Here is a 21,854-nt window from a genome sequence, read left to right on the forward strand (position 1 = left end):
TTTTTTTTAAGAAAACAAACATAAAAATTATAAACGAAGAAACAACTTTTTTCCATATCTTAATATTATACTAATATTTCACCATTTTTATTCAATAAGTGCTCTTAAATTTTTTACCGTCGTAGAAAAATTATATTTATAACCAGTTGAGTTATTATATGTGATTTTATTTAGATACATAGAACATAGTCAAACATTTATGAGATTATGCATCGAATAAATATTTATGGGGCACTACCAACAAAAAAATAAACCTTCATTGAATTTTTATTTAGATACATAGAACATAGTGTAATAGTTATGAGGATTATGCATTGAATAAATCTTTATGGGGCATTATCAATAAAAGGTAAACTTCCATTCAACCATAATCACTTATTCAATTAGGAGGCAAATTCCTTCCAAAAACTCTATTCCTATTCCTAAATGTTTCTTTCAACCTAAACCCATCTTCAAGGCTCTATTCTTCTTTCAACCTGAACACATCTTCAAGGTTTTATTCTTCTTTGGCACACCATCTTGTTTAGTTGAATACAAAGAATGGTAGTAGTATTTTGATTCAAAATGAAAATAGATGGATTATATCTCAAAGTAGTAATTGACTTTTAATTTGAGTGAATCAAAGTTACATGTCAAATGATAGTTATCAAAATATAAGTCATTTACAATAATTTTCACTTTAAATCTTATCATACAAATAATTATAGTGAAAATTTATACAAATAGTTGTATTAATCATTGTTATGACCGCTACTACTAATATATTTATAGAACATAGAAAAAAGAAAAATATGAGAAATAGCTGAAAAAGTTAGACAAAATATACATATAGATTTAGAACGTAGTAAAAACTTATTAACAGATTTTAAATTGCTTATAGAATAGAGAAAAAATGGAAGAGGTGAGAAATACCTAAAAGTTGGAAGAAATTATTTGTTCTAATGAAAAAAAATTTCAAGCCAAGAGGAGTAGTAATAACAACATATTCATACTTAGTTTAAGATAGTAAAATATTGAATGACATATACAGGAAGGTGTATGTAGAATAAAAATGGGAAGGGAAACGTGTATGTAGTGGAAAATTGGAAGAGATGAGAAATACCTTAAAGTTGGAAGAAATTATTTGTTCTAATGAAACATATTTCAAGCCAAGATGAGTAGTAGTAGCGACATGTTCATACTTCGTTTAAGATAGTAAAATATTGAATGACATATACATGAAAGTGTATCTAGAATAAAAATGGGAACAAAAAAATGTATATAATGGAAAAGAGAAAAGCGTATGTAGTGGAAAAAGTTATGAGTTTTACTTCCCAGTTTGTGGAAGAAGAAAGAAAACTGCCAGATAAAATATTTTCAAACAACTTGAGTTTCAAAATGTGAAGAAATAAAACAAATAATAATAAAAAATTAATGTAACTGCAATGTAAATATAAAACAAAAAGTTTAAATATAGAATAAAAAGTTTAACTTCTAATATAACTACTTGGAATTTTTTTTTTAAGTTTTTATGGCCTCACGGTACATGCTAACTTGGGAAATTAATGAATAATAAATTAATGAATAATGGATTTAATGATAGAAAATATAGGAACACTAATATGATACTATAAATTATACATTAAGTACACATAGGATTATATGATTTTTTGGTAGAAATTATAAGATATTAAGGGTAAAATAGGAAATTACTAATTATACCATGATAATGTAGTTATATTAAGTTTTGGCTTTATTAAGTAGCATAGATATAGCATAGAAACAATTAGTGAATCAATTATATTTTGGATAAAAATGTCTTACTATTTTTATCATATACACGACTGAATATGCAGATACAAATATGACTAACCATGTACCAACTCAAGTCTTAGGCTTAATAAAATCCAACAACATTTAAATCTAATCATGATCTAGCTAAATAAGAAGAGTGAGTCCTCACCCGAACACCAATTCATTTAATCGGGGAGTTGATTAACTATATTATAACAAAAAAAGACTTTTAATTCAATTATTAGTTTATGGATGGTAAATTTTGATTTGTCAGCTTTTCAGATATTTATATTTATAAAAAATTATAATACTTAAATAATCCTTTGCAAACAGGGAGGATATTTTTTAAAACAATAAACATAATAGCTATATATAGCTAAATTGAAAAGAATTTTACAAAAGCAATACAATTTACATTTTTTCAGGTATTGCTTCTCATGATAAAGTTGTTTCGATTTCTATGATACTTATCGAAAAGAAGAGCTACAAATCCTAAATGAATTAGTTTATTTGTAAAAATAATATTTTAACAGTACACAAAAGAAGTTGTAGCTAGTAGATTATAGATTATTGACTTCTAAAGAGAATTTAAAAGTAGCTAACTTATTCACCCTTCTCATCACAATCTATTTATCTTTGATTTCTGCAACCATTAAACAAATTCGAATCCTCGTGCAAACGCTATCACCTTCTTCTTCTTAACTCTTCTTGTTTTGACCTATTCTCCAATTTTGTGACTCTATCCAAATTTTCTCCAAAACCCTAACTTTTTATACTTTTCAGATACCCTTTATAAGATACTTGTTATTGCTACCTTCGCTGTTTTCTCAAGAGAAATTGTTTATCACAACCGAATAGAGAAAGATATGTCAGAGAAATTCTCAGCTGCACTTCGTATTGGGGATCTCAACGATTACATAGCTCCGTCTCAAGCATGCATAGTATCTCTTAAGGGATTGAAATCAAACGCTACAAAACCTGATCACAAGCCAGAGGTATTTCCATTGATTCAGCTATCACACTCTATATTGTGTTTTTTCTATTCTATATTTATGTTAAAGTTTTTAATTTTATGATGGTGATGTTGGGGTATGTTGAATTCAAAGGAAAATTGCATTGGTTTATGTATTGGGTTTTTTTCATAGGGGAAATAATTAAGAAAGACTTAAAAGCTCAATCTTCTATCAATGAACATGGTTTATGATAAAACATTACGACGTTATTCGGTCTATGTAGCTGACCCCACCTAGTGAAATAAAGGTTTGATTGTTGTTGTTGTTAATTGTTGTAATTGTAGGTTGTAATTGCCAACAAGCAAGTGAAGTCGGAACCAGTTAAAATTTCTCTCAAGGATTGCTTGGCATGCAGGTTAGTGTTTTTTATTTCTTTTCTTTGAAGATTCTGTGTGTGCCACAGGGGATTTGTGGAAAATGGAAAGGCTGAAAGAAAAAAACTAGGAGTGTGGAGTGATTTGAAATTATGATTCTTATTCGCGGACTCTAACAAGACTTCACCTTTGAAGGTCTTTTCATGCAAAGGCTTTGTAATTGTGTTTCTTTCAATGTTAGAGGGACATGCATGTACGTACATGGAGTCGTGGTATCGAGTTTCAACCTATGAGGATGTGACCTGTGACCGCATATATTATCTAAAATTAGCTGTAAAATAGATAAATCAGTAACATTTTCTGCTATTAATGCCTGGGACAATCTTGCAAGGGATCAAACAGCAATTGTACTGCGTGAGGAGAAAAAACCCCTATTTTTTTGGGTGTGGAAATTTGATGAATTACCTTGCTCCTAAACCCAACTGGCACCTCTAAAACTTTGTGTTAGACTTTTAACACTTTGTGTTAGATGTTTACAGAAAAACATGTTGTATACTTCTTAAACCCAGTGTACCTACCCTACACTTTTATCAAAACACAACAGGCGTTTTGAAATGAAGGAGGTAATCTTTATAACTAGGCTCTACTGGGATTAAGGAATCATGAGAGTGTCAAATTGTTTCACTTTAAAAAGAGCAATCCAGTCTCCTTGCAAGTCCAACCTAAAAATACCTCAAAAAACCCATGATTAGAATTCCAATCTGAAGCTAAGAAGACAAGCCTGTCCAATAAATTTCTGGGGTAGAAATGTACTGCTAAAAATTCTGTAAATACACTCCGCCCAAATACACTGTAGTTCTGCAATCTTTTGGTTTATAATGTCAATGTATGAGTTCTATATGGAAATATAATAAGTTTGTATGATAATGCAGTGGGTGTGTAACATCTGCGGAGACAGTTATGCTCGAGAAGCAAAGTTTGGATGAGTTTCTGTCCAATGTTAATAAAGGAAATGCTGTCATTGTGTCACTTTCTCCCCAGTCAAGGGCGTCACTTGCAGTTCATTTTGGCATTTCTCCGCTTCAGGTGACACTAAATGTTGCTTTCTTTCATAGTTGGTTTTTTGCTTTTTAATAAGTTTCCCATTTCTATAAATTTCATCTTTCTTTTGCTCATGGTTTGAGTAACAATTTTGCTATTTCAGGTTTTCAAAAAACTGACAAGTTTTTTTAAATCACTGGGGGTGAAGGCAATTTTTGATACAAGTTGCAGTAGAGACCTAACACTTGTTGAATCTTGCATGGAATTCATGACAAGGTATAGACAGAATCAATCAATTGATGATGTGAGGAGTAAGTCAAGCCTACCCATGATTGCTTCAGCATGCCCAGGTATATAGTTCAGCCATAATAGTTTTTATGATCAGCACAAATTTTATGATCAGAGGAGACAAGTAGGAGGGGGGGGGGGCAGAAAAATTTATGAGGGGAAGGAAAGGAAAGGAAAAGGAAGGTTTTTAGTGAGGAGAGGGAGCCATAATAGAAAAATTTACTTGCAGTGAGTATAATAGTTTTTAGTGAGGAGACAAGTAGGAGGGGAAAATGCTAACCAGTTGGTTATTGATGTGAACATTTACTTTTCAGGTTGGATATGCTATGCTGAAAAGCAACTTGGGTCCTTTGTTCTTCCTAACATTTCGAAAGTAAAGAGTCCCCAGCAAACAATTGGAACAATCATTAAGCACTATTTATGCCAAGATATGGGACTCAGGTTGAATGTTCACTCAAAATTGTAGTATTTATCCTGTTTACTTTATTATAAGGAGGGACACAGGTTTAATTATTGTTATGGGGTCATCTCTTCTCATGATTATAATTTATGATGACATTGTTGTGCTACTTTTTTTGGCATGCTGCAAATGGTAAGAAGCCAAAATTTCCAGTTATGTGCATAAATGCTAGTGTTGTTGTTTGACAGGCCAGAAGAGATTTACCATGTCACCGTTATGCCTTGTTATGATAAAAAGCTTGAGGCTGCTAGGGATGACTTTGTTTTCCAATTGGAGTCCCATGATGAAGACCGTCGGAGTGACGTTAATATGATTGCAGAGGTAGATTCGGTGTTGACAACTGGAGAGATTTTGGAATTGATTCAGGTTAGTAGTTTCCATGCACGATCTCATTTTTGTGATTTCATTCACTTTTTTAGCTAGTTTGTGAACTAATATATTTTTGGTTTCAATTTTACAGTTAAAAGATGTTGATTTTAAAAGCTTAGAAGAATCTCCTTTGGATAGACTGTGAGAAATTAAAAACTTCTTCCACTGTTTAATTTTTTCTGTACATCAAACTGGTACTTAGATATGGTGACTTCCTTCAGGTTGACAAATATCAATGAAGAAGATTACCTTTATGGGGTCCGAGGAAGTTCTGGAGGTTATGCAGAAACTATTTTCCGATATGCTGCTAAAACACTTTTTGGAAGACAGATTGATGGCCCTTTGAACTTCAGAAATATTAGGAATTCAGATTTCCAGGAAGTTACTCTGGAGGCAAGTTCTTGTGAACAATTTCTGTTATTTTTATGCTTCCGAGGATCGGAAGGTTGTTAACAGAGTTCAGGATATGCAAACATCTAAATATAGAATGTTGAATCTTTATGCATGATGAATTGGAGTGGATTTTCAAGATCATTTCTAGATGAGCTAAATTTCCAACAGTTTCCAAGGGCAGTTACATGTAGACTAGTTATTAAGTTTCTCACTTTATTTATACCAAAAAAGAAGTTCCTCTATTTCTTGAGGCCATCATTCTACAAGTATATGAAGCTATAATTGTTGATTCCACCCTCCCTGCATCCTGCCATCCTGTGATGTAATTCTTGACATAAATTGAAGACTGTTGAACCTTGCTTATATATAATGACATGCAGTAATGTCTATGCAGGTGGAGGGGGAAACAGTGTTGAAGTTTGCTCTCTGTTATGGTTTCCGGAACCTTCAAAATGTTGTCCGGAAACTTAAAATTGGTAAATGTGATTATCATTTCCTGGAAATCATGGCATGCCCTTCAGGTAGTGTCTTTTCTTCATCGGAAATTTCACTTTGCAGGCTTTTGTTTGTTTCGAATATTTTTTCTTTTAAAAGTCTAGGAATCCGGTTAAGTACTAAACAATCATACTCATATTTTGCGCAGGTTGTTTGAATGGTGGAGGTCAAATTAAACCAAAGACAGGGCAATCTCCAAAAGAATTAAGTCAGTCAGTAGAAACTGTTTACATGGAAAATGTAAGTATTCTCTCATATTAGCTGGTAGGTATAGTAGCATTCCTTTACAAGTTAGACTTACAAAAAAGATGTCCGGATTTGTTCTCGTGATAATGGGTAGATCTTAACTTGTGCTGGTGACCAACACTCTTGTATGCCGACCATTATATACTGGTCTACCATGTTTTCTGTCCCTGTCTCTCCACACTGCAATTCATTGTGGGTCATTATTATCTTCATTATTGTTACTGTAGAACGAACCTTCGGATATTGAAAATGATGTTTTTTTCTGATATGGCTGTGGAAGGCTATATTTGATTTTGTTTTTTACTGTACAAAAATTAATTGATTCTTGCTTCAAATCATTTAGTTTCTGAAATGTGAATGATCTCACTGGAGTATATTCTCTTTTTTCTCCTTTCAACAGTTCAAAAATTATTCTTAGCAGTGAATGATAATATTTCTATGTATGTTAGGTCATGGAAGCAGAACCATTCAATAATCCCATTGTAAACAGCTTATATGACAAATGGCTTGAGCAGCCTGGTTCTGAGAAAGCTCAGAGATTCCTACACACACAATACCATCCTGTTGAGAAAAGCATTACTTCTCAGCTTCAGAATTGGTGAGAGAAGTTTGTGTTCTAACTTCTCTTTACAGAATATGGTTGTTGAAAAAGAACTTCCCAAGTTGCTTCTTAAGGTAACTTTGTGGTATCAGTTGGAATCTTCTCTTTGAACTCATCCAATTTTGGTAGTGGACAGCTTTTCTTAGGTTTATATATGCCCTTAATATCCATTTAGATTGGAAAAATCACACAAATATTTATACTTGGTCATCTTTTAGCCACATAGAATTGTTCTTTTGGGTCCACTATTATTTGTAGGAGATAGGTTATAAATAAAAGATTTCTTCATTGCTGTGTTTTGTGTAGATAGTGATAGATTTGTTGGAGTTTGATACACTTTACATACTTTTAATGTTGAATGAAGCAACTGGGAAATGGAAGTAATTTTTCTATTATCTCTTGTGTTTATTTCATTCATATTTGATATTTTTTATACAAGAGCCAATGTTTGATATTTTTTTGTATAACCTATTATATCACTTCACACATACGAGTAAGGAAATAATCTCTTTCAGAATGTGTAATTGTTCTCCCAATATTTGACACTAAAAACACGGAAATTTACAGCTTTGCTTGTGGAGACAAGAACCACGAGAACATGGGTGGTTTTGTAGAGCAAGTATACTCTCTTCATAGGGAAATGGAAATGCTATCAAAGTAAAGACATGTTAGGATATTTGTATTATTTATGATGAGATAAAAAATATTCCCTCTATTGAGATGATCCTCAATCCGTATTATAAAGGTCATTTGATTACCTCATTGAGAGCATATTTTCTGTCTAAAAAATGTCTAAAAAGCATATCATGTTAAGAAAATTACTTTATTATTAAATTTTAAATTTAAATATATATTTTCTAACTAAGAAAAAATGTCATTGTGGTACAGTTGACCCAAATTCAGGACACCCACAGAATTCAATCATATAACTTTTCCCTTTTTAGTATTTTTGTTTGACTTATTAATTATCCATCACTTTTAAAAATAATTAAATACTCAATCGCTGATATGGCAACTATTTATTTTTCCCTCCATCTTTTATGTGTCCTTTTCTGACCCAATGAAGCGTTAGTTTTTAATTTTTCTAACAACAATTTTTTTATAAGTAATAATATTTATGTACAATGTAAAGATTGATACATAATCAATATATTAATTATCATTTATTTGTATTAGACTTTTAAAAAAATCAATTATAATTAAATATGATAAGTGAATGATATAATGACAGAATAAAAAAACTCTTATGTTGTTAGCATATACATTTTTTTTTAAATTTAATCATTTTTGTTACAATTTGGATTACAAAAATCCTCACCCATAACATAACTTATAGGTAAGATTATGTATTATCTATACTATTAATAAAGGGAAAACACAAAATAACCACACATCATAATTTGTGTTTTCCTATTTTGCCCTCAGTATCTTTTTATTTCTACCAAAAAAACATATAATATTATTTTCTTATTTTATCCTTATTATCTTCTTATTTTAAAAGTGTATTTAAAAAATTGAATATTAGACCAATTGAATAAATTCAACCGTAAATTTAGCGCAAAAAATTATATTTGAATTTATAAAATACAAACTATACATTACAAACGATAGGAAAGCGGGTTGAACGACAGTGCATGTCAACACGCTAGTTATAATAAAACAAAAAGTTATAATATAAAGTATCGCCAATAAAAAATATAATATAAAGTATACTTAATACAAAAAAGTTAATTCTTCAAAATAAAATATATAAAATTGAATACTTGGTAAAAAATGACTATGGGTTGGAAGGCACGAAGTGTCTGTTACCACTAGTGATAAAATAAAATTAAATGTTTTATATTATATTTTTATTAGTTTGACATTATATATAATCTATTTTCTTATTATTATTTTATAACAAAATTTTACTCATCAACTATATTGACAAATTTATTATATACATACCTAATTATTATCCATGTGATAGGAATGTCGTGGACTTATAGTCAAATGGACCTAAAAATAGACAAATATATTAAAATTGTATATGGTATTATGTCATGACTGTTATTACCCAAAAAAAAATTACTTGAGACAAGGAAATTTTTTTGAGAAAAAGATACCTATATTAGCCGTGTAAGAATTTTTGTTTGTACATTTATACTATAAGTGTACATTTATTACACTCAAAATAATTTATTAATCAATTGTTACTAAATTTATTTACTCATTCATGAACAGAACGTAATTAACGTATGTGATGGAGTCAAATTTTAACGTCTGTAATTAATTGTATTTATTTACTTTTCATCAAAGAGTCGTAACGTTTACTGAATTATTTATTATGCTTTTCAAAAAGGAAAAAAGTGGGGTTGGTAGAAAGTCAATTCCACTAGTCACTATGAGGATGTGACAAATAATATTTCATGCCATAACCTTACAACACGTACACATAAAAATTTCTCTTTTTCAATTCAGCCTAATCCTTGAATTTACTATTTTTTATATATAAGTGAAAATAGTGGAAGAGTTGTAGTGTTGATTTTGAGACTCTAGGTGTAGCAGCACAAATTATTATTTTACAACAACAAAAGTTGTTTTCTCTTTCTCCAAAGGTTTGGGTTTCTAATTTGTTTATCATCATGGTATATTTTCTCTCTCTTTATATGTTGTTCTGTATATTTTGTAATTCATTCTTGCTTTTAATTTTTGGTTCAATTTTGTCTTTTGATGCTGATGCATGTAACTATGATGTTTTTTTGTTATTGTTGTTGTTGTTGAGTGTAACTGAAATCACTTTAGCTTATCTCATTGTGTTGTATTTTTTGGTGTTGGATCCCATAGCTTTGTATATTTGTTTTTGTGATCAGATTATCTAAACTAAAATTTACATTATTTTTGTGATGAAATCGTTATTGCATTTTATTAATAAAAGAAGAATTTTTTGGGAGTTTTTCTGTGATTTGTTGATTTTAGTTTATTGGTCTGCTGAGTTGAATCTAGTCTATCCATGACTCTTGAATTGAAAGTGATGAAATTTTCATCAAAAAAGAAGAAAAAAGAAAGTGTTTTTTTTGTTTATACTCTTGTGTCGATGGTGCATATGGCTCTTTTTAAGTTGGCAAATGACTTTGATTTTTTTGTTTTATGTGGTTTTGTGATTTTTTTCAATTAAATAACTTTTAATCTCTATCATTTATGATTTAATCTACATTTTCCCAAACACAGGACCAGGTTTATGTTTTGATGATTGTTTATGCAGCTAATTTGTTCAGTGATAGTGTTTACAACTTAATGCGGAAACGTTTCCGAGTTGGATCCTTGGAGGGAGTGAACATAAATAAAAGCTTGATATTCATGAAATGAAATATATCTAAAGATGATTATCAAGTTTTATATTTTCCTTCTAAACTCAATTCACAATCGCACATTATGACCCAATTAATCATTGATCCACACTGTATTTCCTATTATTATTATTATTATTATTATTATTATTATTATTATTATTATAGTGGAACGACTTTTTAAAATTTATTCTCCATCCTAATCATCAATTCTATGAATATCTAATGATTTAGATTTACTAACTAATTCAAATAAGTTTAAGAGTAAGTGAATAGCTTCCTTAGTTTATAGTGTAAAATTGGAGTAAGAATCCTCTCCATTAATGGAGAGGCAAGTACCACCCATAAACACAAAAGTCAATATATAATAATATTTATTTATCACTTGTCTCTCCATAGAGATCCTTATTCGTAAAATTGTGCCTTGGTTAATGGTTATGTGACTATTGGTTATGCATTCTCTTCTATGTCACCTGTGATGTTTCATCAATGGTTGTTGTTGATTATGATTTGTTGGATTTGATAGACTACTTCAAGGCGTGTAGCAGATAGGAAAGTTGCAAGGTTTGAGAGGAGTGCTTTGAAGAAAAGTTCCAAGAAAGGGTACCCTGTGGGACTCCTTCTACTTGCTTTCTTTGTCTTTGTAGTCCTTGGATCATGTATGTTCCTTTTTCTCCCTATTTCTTACCTTGCTTTTCTTTACAATTTATGATAAGACATCATGACATCGTTGGCATTGTTCGAGATCGTATAGTTGTTTCTGAGGCATCATGTTATATAGTTAATATAACATGCTTATATTGTTGTACAATTTTAAGGTAAAAAATCAACTAGTTTAATCATTAAATCCATATATATATCTAAAAGGATTACATGGTTGTGTTCTAACCTCTTATTCATGTTCCCATCTTCTTTAACTTACAAGTTTTCTATTAGTTTATCCATATAAACATGTGATATTGAACTAAATGAGCTTCTCAAGATTGTAGTTCCCAAATTGTACCTTCTCTCCAATGGGTTTTTCTTGTGTTAATGTGATTCCGTTCAAGTAATTAAGAATATCGTGTACCGTGTGAGTATTATGGCATCAGTTCGATCCATATTGATTCACCTAATGAAACTATGACTTTGATCGATGTATTCGACTAAAATTTAAATTGTTTGCATCAGATTTTTGAAAGATATGTGACTCTTTTTGTTTGTTTGCAGCTTTGTTTCAGATCATTAAGAATGGTACAACTCGCAGGATTGTATAAGCTGTAGGAAATGGTGAATCTCTAGAAAGTGAAAATTATGACAATTATATACTTGAAATTATCTTAGCTCATTTTGTATCAACAATATGTTGATAAAGAGTGAAATGGGAACAACTTTGCTTTACTAATGAATAAATATTTGGATAATGTTTTGTTCCTTCTTTTTTCTCATTTTTTGTTTTATTTTCATTCACTTGTTACTTGAACCCACAATTTATGGTCATATATTGAAGAGAAACCTGCTAATTTCTTAGGATAACTAATATTCGCAAATGGTCAAATTCTAAAAAGGCCTCATACATAATAGTACAGAGGCTAGACCCATGAAACATTTGATCAGTATTTGTGGCCAAAATTAATATCATAGACTAATTAGATGCGTTTCTTTTTTGCCATTATGCTAACAAAAACTGAAACAGACATGCATACTAACAAAATTGAAATATGAATAAGACGTTGGTCTAATGATTTAAAGTTCTACTCGATCTTCCAAGTATTAGGTCAAAGGTAAAAAACTGAAAGTATCTGTAGAGTGAGGGATAGTCGAAAGATAACAAAAGAAAGTAAGGACAATAAGAAATGTCAACAGGAACATGGAATGTCATTAATATTTATGGTTCATTCCACTTCCATATGCTAATTTGCTTTCATTAGATCTTAGAAAACTTGCCATCATAAGAGCTGAAATCAATCTCAGGATATACTTTACCATCATCCTTAGATAATCTTTCATCATGCATAGAGCCAGAGCCCACACCCTCAGATAATTGATTAGAAAGATTACCAAAATCACAACATTGCTGAGGTTTAGTTACCCTTTATATTGACTTGGCTTTTAGGATGTTAAGGAAGGATTTAGATCCTTGGGTAATAGGTCTTCAGAAGAGTCCCCAGAGCTGAATTCATATGTGGATTGTTAAGTGGAAATATTTGTCAGATGATAGAGTTGCTTAAGAAAGATTTAAGGTCATATTTTTCAATGGCTCACAGTATAAAATTCTTTTTATACAAGTTTAGGTTATAGTGGATGGTTTTTTTTGGTACTATCAAGTGTGTGTCTTTATGTCTTTTGAAGTGTGTAGTTGTCTATTCTGATAAGTGTCGTTCTCAAGAAAAGAATTATTGACATTTTGGTTTTTTCTGAGGATTTAACAAAGTCTTACACTATCAGATCAAATCAATGCCTTGTTGATAAACTTACAGGCCTTGACCTCTCAAGCAAATGAAGAAAAAATTAAGATATTTCTCCTTTTGGTTGTGTAGAATTTATGGAACTGATATATTTATTATTTCATCAGTTTCAAATTCATATTAAGTTTTGTTATTTATTCATCTTTGCCTATCACAATATCCCCTTTCAAACGTTTGATATGCTTTTATGTGTGTCCTTTAGCAATGCCTAAGTGGCAAACACTTCTCTCGTGATCACCATTGTTCAAAACCTGATCAATTCCTTTTTCCATATATATTTTCAGTTTATTTTCTTTTTGATGCATTTAATTGTAACAAGCTAGCTTGAGAGGTAGCATATTTAACTAATATCTTTCAGGATGTGTGGTTATCTCTCATAATAAGCATTTTTGTCTTACACTAATGTTTTATTGGTGAAGAGAGAGAACATTTAAACTTACTCCCAATCCTAACCCTCAATTTTATAGAAATCTAATAGTTTGAATTACTAATTGATTCTTAGAGTATATTATGGAATCAAATTAGTCATCTAATTGAGAAATCAATCTTCCAAGTTATTTCTTGATCTCTTAAATTTCTCAGCCTAACTAGAAATAGGAATTATTGTTTTATATTTAATATCAGATTGCAATACATAGTCATATCACATTCTTCAACAATTCTAATTGAGCTAAGAACATAGGTTCCATTTTTAAAGTAAAAAACTTAGTGAATGAGGATTTTATCTAGTAGGGTATAAGAAAGATAGATGTATGTACACTAGCAAGCAAAAAAAAACTATATAGAATTTGATCATGACCTTCAGGTCACAGCAAGCAACCATACTATTAGGCCAAGGTTGACCTTTGATTTTTTAAAGTAACATGTAAAAACATAATTTAAATACTTTTTCCTCTCATGGTTTTTGCCTTTACTTCTTTTTTATTAAAGTATTTTTTCCAAAAAAATAAGTGATTTAAAAAAAATGATTTTCAAAAGTGTTCTTAAAAAATGCTTTAATAAAAGAGTGGTTTTTCAAAGAGTGGTTTTCTTCAAAAATGTGTTTAGTTCTAATTAAAACAAAAAATTAAATTGATTAAATATGCATCCGTCCAATCTATTAAAATGGATTCACAAATCGGTTTGATGGATTGAAAATATTAATATAAGTTTGGATATAGATAGATTGAATAATTTAAAATATAATTTAAATAAATTTATATAGATTGATGAATGATTTTTTATCTATCTATTATGATCCAAATTCATCCATATATCACTCCTACTCATAATATCCTCCACCAACATTAGACTCCTAGATGACTTGATTTCTTCTCTTTGCTTTAAGCATAAGTCCTTCAGCTTCTCCAATGAGTAATGGCTCCAGAGGGTTAAGTACCATTTCCTTTCACAATGAACCAAACTAATTTGATATTTGTTAGAAACAAAACTTATTATTTAGCTTGATAAATTTGGTTTATAAACCAAACGAGTTGAATTTAACTAAAACTTGAATTCGTTATATAAAAGAGCCAAGTTCTTTCAAGTACAATTTGACTTCTTAGATTGATGAATTTGCTCGATTATATATATATATATATATATATATATATATTTATACTTGTATAAATAATCATCATTCTCGATCTTTTCTCTACTAAACACGTATGCAAGATTCAAATAATGAGTGTATATGTAATCTACCCTATTATTATTCCAACAACAAAAAATTATATATATATATATATATATATTAAAATATTTTATAAGTTTTATATTGATATAATTTGTATACTATTATATGATATAATATATAATTATGTATATCAAAATTGGGAATAAAGTATCTTTTCAGACAAGAAGATAAGTTATTTTCTCCCGTCAGTATAATCATGACACATGTCCTATATATTTACTGTTTAGAAATATTTTATAGAAAATGGTTAAATGAGACACATGTCATTATTATAGTAGTAGGATAAGATAACTTATCCCCAATATTAAAAAATACTTTATTCTCATTAAAATTTTATATGTTTTAAAAAGGTATCATTTATCTTTATATATACATGTATGTATACATACATATATGTATATATACATATATGTATGACTCTAGGGTTGAAAAATTCGGTAAGGTTCGGTTTTTGGTGTATTTTAGTGACTGAACCGAACACAAACATATTGTTCGGTTCGGTTCAATGGTTTTTCCAAATATTTTCTTATAAAAAATCTTCAATCAATTGAAAATTCAAAATGTCTTATAAGAGATTTTGTTTGTCCATAAAAGGAAAAACCACTACTATTATTATCAAAATTATAAATCATTTAAAGATGAGTAAAAAAAATGAAACTCATAATGGTTTGGTAGTAAAATATATAACTATTATGTAATTTATGGATAGAAAAACGAATTATCACACATATAATAATACAATCCACAATTCATAACTTATATATCTATTAGTAACATATATATTTTAGTAAAATATAATAATAGTTGCATATATAATCTTACAATTCACAATTAGTAACACATATAATAATATATAGTATTATGTTAGTTTCAAACTCAATACCACAAAAGCTGGAAGATATATTCCAAATCGTCAAGACATTCGAGAACAATTTAGTGAAGAATAACATATATAATACTAACATAATAACAATTTAGTTACATATTTAATATTACAATTCACACAAAGTTGATAATTTAAGCCACAAAATTGGTTGAAGAATTTAAATAACAATAAAACATCATTCCAACGAGTCCAACGAGTCCTAAATTATGCGGTTCGGTTCCAACGAGTCCTAAATTTCTAAAACCATAAACCGAACATAAATGGTTCCTTAAAAAAATAACCGAACCGAATCGTGAAACCGAATAGAACCACATTTTGCGGTTTTGTTCGGTTTGGTTCAGTTCGGTTCCATCGGTTTCACGGTTTAAACCGGAACCGCTTACACCCTATTGACTCGAGACAATCCTTAATAAATATATCTTATATATTTTTTACTCTATTTCACATATGTATGTTAGGACTTAAGCATATGAAGAGAACCACATTTTGCGGTTTGGTTCGATTTGGTTCAGTTCGGTTCCATCGGTTTCACGGTTTAAACCGGAACCACTTACACCCTATTGACTCGAGACAATCCTTAATAAATATATCTTATATATTTTTGACTCTATTTCACATATATATGTTAGGACTTAAGCATATGAAGATAGCTCAACCCAAAAGACTAGTCTATTAGGTGAGAGAGTCTCATGGCTTAAGTACCACATTGAGTTTGCTATTCTACTCAATGTATGACTCCTAACATTGTTGCCCTTTTTAAGGGTCGACGTCCACAATGGCTTTTACTCTATCGGCATTGACCTGATGGTAGCACTTTCTCTTTTGGCGGCTTTCACTCACCTTTCAGTATTCGATAATACACCTTAATCCAACCTATAGGTAGTCCTTTTCGTGACACAACTCTCAATGAAAGCATCAATTGTTAGGACTTAAGTACATGAGGAGAGCTCAGCCCAAAAGACTAGTCTATTAGGTGGGAGAGCTTCATGGCTTAAGTACCACATTGAGTTTGTTATTATACTTAATATGGGACTCCTAACAATGTATTAGAAGTTGAAATGTGAGTAAGATTAAAAATTTAAAATTTTATGAAACGATCAAGCCAAGCTTATCAATATAAAATGTCATATCGTTAACAACATAAATTTAACAAAAAAAAAGTTATCATAATCTTTAATTGAATGAGTTGGTTTTTTGTTACTAGTGACAAAAATAATAACCTATATAGTTGGTATAGAAAATTTCTCTTATATTAACAAGAAGGTGGAAATATAAATAATGCATGTGAATTATATCTATTCCCCAACCTATTTAAAAATAAAGGATTAGTTTCAAAACTTTATTTCCAAATTATATCCAAATTGAGACTTGTGACCTCAAGCGGATTACAACATGAGAGCAGTCTAAATTAGGTATGACAGCTATTGCAATTGAAAGAATACTTCATTATTGTTATTGATTAAGGCTTGAACAAAATGCCTAATTTATACAAGAAAAGACATAGTTGGTGAATAACAAACCAACGGTCAAAAACAGAAAATAAACTAAAAAGGAAAGTTTCCTAATAACAAACTTAACAACAAACTATTTTGGGAAACTATCAATTAACAAACAAAACCCAAAAAGAAGAGATCTTCCAAGCTCTAAATCTAAAACAATGGAATGATGATGAGGACTACGATCACAATAGCCCCCTTCAAGCTGGAGAATATATGTCAATGATGCCCAGGTTGGAAAGCAAGTAATGAAATGGTTGAGGATCTAATGGCTTAGTAAAAATGTCAGCATATTGTTCAGAGGATTGAATAGGTAGAAGATGGAAAAGGTTGTTTTGAAGTTTCTCTCTCACAACATGGAAATCAATCTCAATGTGTTTGGTTCTCTCATGGAAGAGATTGTTGGAGGCAATGTGGCAAGCTGATGAGTTATCACAGTAAAGGAGAGAAGGGGTTTTGAATGAAATAGGAATATATTGGATAAGATATGTCAGCCACTGTAGTTCACATGATGTAGCAGCCAATGCTCTATATTCTGCCTCAGATGAGGATCGTGCCACTGTTTGTTGCTTTTTAGATTTCCATGATATAAGAGCATTGCCAAGAAAGACGCAATAACCAGAGATGGATTTCCTGGTATCTATACATGCGCCCCAATCTGAATCTGAGAAGGCTTTGTATTGTAGAGAAGAGGAAGAAGGATAGAACAATCCTTGACCATGGGCAGATTTGATGTATCGAAGAACTCTGGTTAATGCTTTGTAATGAGTAGAGGTTGGAGAAGCCATGAATTGGCTTAACTGTTGCACAACAAATCTTAAATCAGGTCTGGTGTTGGTGAGGTAAAGGAGTCTTCCTACAAGTCTCCTATACAATGCTGCATCAGGAAAGGGGGAACCATCTTGTTGGTGAAGTTTGGAAGTTCTGACCATCGAGGTAGGAAGAGGTTTTGATGAAAGAAAACTTGTGTCTTGCAGAATATCCAGTGCATATTTCCTTTGTGAGAGGATAATTCCTTTGGTAGATCTGGAAATTTCGAGGCCTAGAAAGTATTTGAGGGGGCCCAAATCCTTGATTTTGAACATGGCATGTAGGTGAGCCTTGACAAAGTGAATTTTAGTTTGATCTGTACCAGCTAAGATCAAGTCATCAACATAAATGAGAAGTATGGTGAACTTGGAATCAACAGTTTTTATAAAGAGAGAATGACCATGTTGTGATTGTTTATAACCAAGAGAAAATAAAGTGGAAGATAATTTGGAATACCATTGCCTACTAGCTTGCTTCAAACCATAAATTGATTTGTGAAGCTTACAAACTTGGTTTGGTTCGTAACCAATGACTCCAGGAGGAATCAACATGTATACCTCTTCATCAAGCTCTCCATGAAGGAAAGCATTGTTGATATCAAGCTGTTGGAGAGTCCAATTTTGAGCAGAAGTAAGAGCAAGAACTAACCTGACAGTTGTTAGTTTTACAACAGGTGCAAATGTATCAAAAAAATCTATACCTTCAGTTTGAGTATACCCTTCGGCTACAAAACGAGCCTTATACGTTTCAATGCTTCCATCTGAGTTATATTTGATTTTATAAACCCATTTGGTTCCTATAGGAACCTTATCAGGAGGAAGGTCAACTATGGACCAAGTGTTATTGAGTTCAAGGGCATTGAGCTCATGTTGCATAACTTCAATCCAATGGGAAGACAAGATGGCTTGTTTATATGTTTTGGGTTCTGCTGTAATGGTAATGGAAAGAGCATGTTGAAGAGACATGAGAGATAATGAATGGTAGGATAAAACAGTGGACAAAGGATGTTTGATACTTAATGTGTTAAGAAGAGTAGTATGGCTGAGAATGTTATGGTGGAAATCTTGTAAGTAGGGAGAGGGGTGTCTAATCCTATTAGATCTTCGAGGTTCAAGGATGGATTCAATGGGAGAGTGAGGTGTATGGTTATGTGTAAGGGTGGCTAGAGGAGATTCAGTGTTGTCTGGTATGGATGGAAGATTTGGTGGACAGGTTGTTGGTAAAGCATTGGTATGGTCATCATAGAGAAGAAATTCAAGGTTTGACTCAATAGGGAGTATAGGGTCAAATTGCTGATGATCAGTGAAAGCATTGGCATATAGGAAGACCTGCTCATGCAAAGTGACATGCCTAGACATAAAAATGGCCCTTGTACTGATATCTAGGAGTAAGTACCCTTTAGTCCCAGTTTTGTATCCTAAAAATATGCACATGTTTGCTCTAGAGTCTAGTTTTGTCCTATAGTTGCTAAGGGTGTAAGCAAAACAAAGGCTGCCGAAGACCTTTAATTCATTGAGGTCAGGTTCCTTATTGTATAACAAGTTAAAGGGGGATTTGTTTTCCAGGACATGGCTAGGCAACCTATTAATGAGAAAATTAGCATGTCTAACAGCATATGCCCAAAAGGTGGTGGGTAATTGAGACTGAAATAAAATTGATCTAGTTACATTTAGCAAGTGCCTATGCTTTCTTTCCACAACAAAACTTTGTTGTGGAGTTTCAACACAACTAGTTTGATGCAAGATTCCTAAATCTTGATAAGTGACAGCTATATTAAATTTTGCCCCATTATTAGTCCTTATGACTTTAATCATCTTGTTGAATTGAGTTCGAACAAATTGAATAAAGCTATGAACAAGATGCCTAGTTTCAGCCTTAGATTGCATTAGAAGAAGCCATGTATGTCTACTAAAGTCATCAATAATAGTCAAGAAATATTTATGGCCATGTATAGAGGGAACACCAAAAGGTCCCCATATGTCCATGTGGACAAGATCAAAAGGTGACTTAGTATCATGAGTACCTTTTGAAAAGGGAAGTTTTGCCATATAATAGAAATCACAGATCAAAGATGAATCATATTTAACAAAAGGGAATTGCTTAGAAATAGTGTGCAGAACATTATTAGAAGGGTGTCCAAGTCTTGAATGCCATAAATCAAAGTTGGCATTCTTGCTATTGTTTGCAATTATTCTGTTTACATTGCATAAGACTTGTTTAGATGACTTAAATGTTGTTTTGAGTGTATATAAGTCATTCAATGCTTCAACATGTCCAATCATCTTCATGGTAATCATATCCTGAATAAAGAAATGAGAACTATCAAAGATCAATCTGCAATTTAGTGATCTTGTAAGTTTATGTATAGATATTAAGTTGTATTGAAAGTCAGGTAAAAACAGGACATTATGCAGAGTAAGTTGTGCAGATAGTGTAATTGTTCCTGATTATTTAGCAATAAGGGATGATCCATTTGGAAGCTTAATTCTTACATGCTTAATAGGTCTCAATATGTCAAAATTAGAGATGAAATGACTTACATGGTCAGTGGCTCCACTATCTAGAATCCAAGAGGAGGTGTTACCTGATATATGATTGGAATCATCGGTTTGTGTAGTGCTTCCTTATGTGGTTTTGTGGCTAAACTGGTTAACATTGTGTTGACCCTTATTTTTCGAATTCACCTCTACTTGCTGTAGGAGATTATTGAATTGAGCATATTGTTATGGATTGAACTGCAGCATCGGTTGCTGTTTAGCATTCTCCAATTGTTTGGTTTCTATCAAATTGTTCAAGGCACCTTCATTCTCTTTAATCTTGGTGTAATTGAGAGGAAATCCATGCTTGTGATAGCATGTGTCTATGGTGTGACCTCCTTTATTGCAGTAGGTACAAATTCTTGTGGATGAAAATATTTTGTTGTATCATCTTCCTCCCAACCTTCCTCTGCCTTTTTGGTATGAATTACTGCTTCTGCCACTTGTAGTTTTCCAAGCATCATCTTGACTTCTTTGGATTATTACATTGTCCTTTCCTATGGTAGTCCTCCAATTCTCATTGTCCCTTCTATTGGATAAGATCTTTGTTTCATTATTCTGCATAGTGTCTAAGTGAGCCTCAGCCTGGGTAACTAAAGAGAATACCTTGTTGATGGAAGGTAAAGGTTCCATCAATAAGATTTGAGACTTGGTGGTTTGAAACTGGTCATTCAATCCCTTTAGAAAACATATCACATATGCTGATTCTCTGTGATCCTTGATGCTTTTAACTAGGTTGCATTTGCATTGTATTTCACAAATTCAAGAAGGTTTAGCCCTCAAGGATTCTAATTCTTCCCAAATGATTTTCAGAATAGTGAAGTATCCTGACACATCTCATTCTCCTTGCTTGATGGATTGGACTTCTTGAAGAAGATTGGACATTTTAAAGTGATTGCCTTTCGAAAACCTTTCTCTTAGATCTTTCCATAGATCTTGCACACTATCAATATAGACAGTACTTTCAACAATTTGGGGGGAAAGGGATCTAGTGATCCATGACACAACCATATTGCTGCATCTTTCCCAAATATCATAGTGAAGATCAGTAAGGGAAGGTACTCTTATGGAGCCATCAATGAATTTAAGCTTGTTCTTAGATGATAAAGCTCTTCTCATGGCTTTACTCCATGAGTGGTAATTCCCACCTTCTAATGGTGGTGATACTAGAATGGCACCAGGGTTCTCCCCTAGATGTAGGTAGTATGCATTGATAGGATTTTTTGGATCGACATTAAGGAAAGGAATGGAGAAGTTACCTTGTGATTCATCAATACCAGAATTTGCCATGGTGTTCTAGAAGAAAACGAAAGAAAGTGTTTAATCAGAACAAAAAAATCTTTAAAGAGAATATGAAGAAGATTAAACCTTGACACTGGTTTTTCTATGGTGATTTGATTGCAACTATTAGTGGGTTATGTTTTGCACTGAATCTGGAACAAGTGAATTAGAATGAGGAGAATGACATTCTTCAAATTTTGAAGAAGCAGAGTAAGTATGCGCAGCAGAGCTCTCGGATTGAGAGCTCTGATACCATATTGCAATTTAAAGAATACTTCATTATTGTTATTGATTAAGGCTTGAACAAAAGGCCTAATTTATACAAGAAAAGACACAGTTGGTGAATAACAAACCAACGGTCAAAAATAGAAAATAAACTAAAAATGAAAGTTTCCTAATA

The 21,854-nt window shown here is 31.5% G+C and overlaps 1 protein-coding gene and 1 long non-coding RNA gene across 2 annotated transcripts; both read left to right on the forward strand.

Moving 5' to 3' along the window:
* On the forward strand, positions 2,365 to 7,393 carry LOC109334860 (protein NAR1-like). The gene is made up of 11 exons (XM_019570846.1): positions 2,365 to 2,768; positions 3,071 to 3,141; positions 4,033 to 4,186; positions 4,305 to 4,491; positions 4,744 to 4,870; positions 5,078 to 5,255; positions 5,350 to 5,399; positions 5,480 to 5,651; positions 6,046 to 6,172; positions 6,295 to 6,386; positions 6,842 to 7,393. Exons 1-11 carry the CDS (start codon positions 2,640 to 2,642, stop codon positions 6,992 to 6,994), a joined length of 1,440 nt encoding a protein of 479 aa, XP_019426391.1. The 5' UTR covers positions 2,365 to 2,639; the 3' UTR covers positions 6,995 to 7,393.
* On the forward strand, positions 9,493 to 11,747 carry LOC109334082. Its single transcript, XR_002106057.1, has 3 exons — positions 9,493 to 9,620; positions 10,849 to 10,981; positions 11,532 to 11,747. It is a non-coding gene; the product is annotated as an uncharacterized LOC109334082 (long non-coding RNA).

Source organism: Lupinus angustifolius, chromosome LG19 (assembly GCF_001865875.1).
Source record: "Lupinus angustifolius cultivar Tanjil chromosome LG19, LupAngTanjil_v1.0, whole genome shotgun sequence".
In the NCBI taxonomy this organism is placed as follows: Eukaryota; Viridiplantae; Streptophyta; class Magnoliopsida; order Fabales; family Fabaceae; genus Lupinus; species Lupinus angustifolius.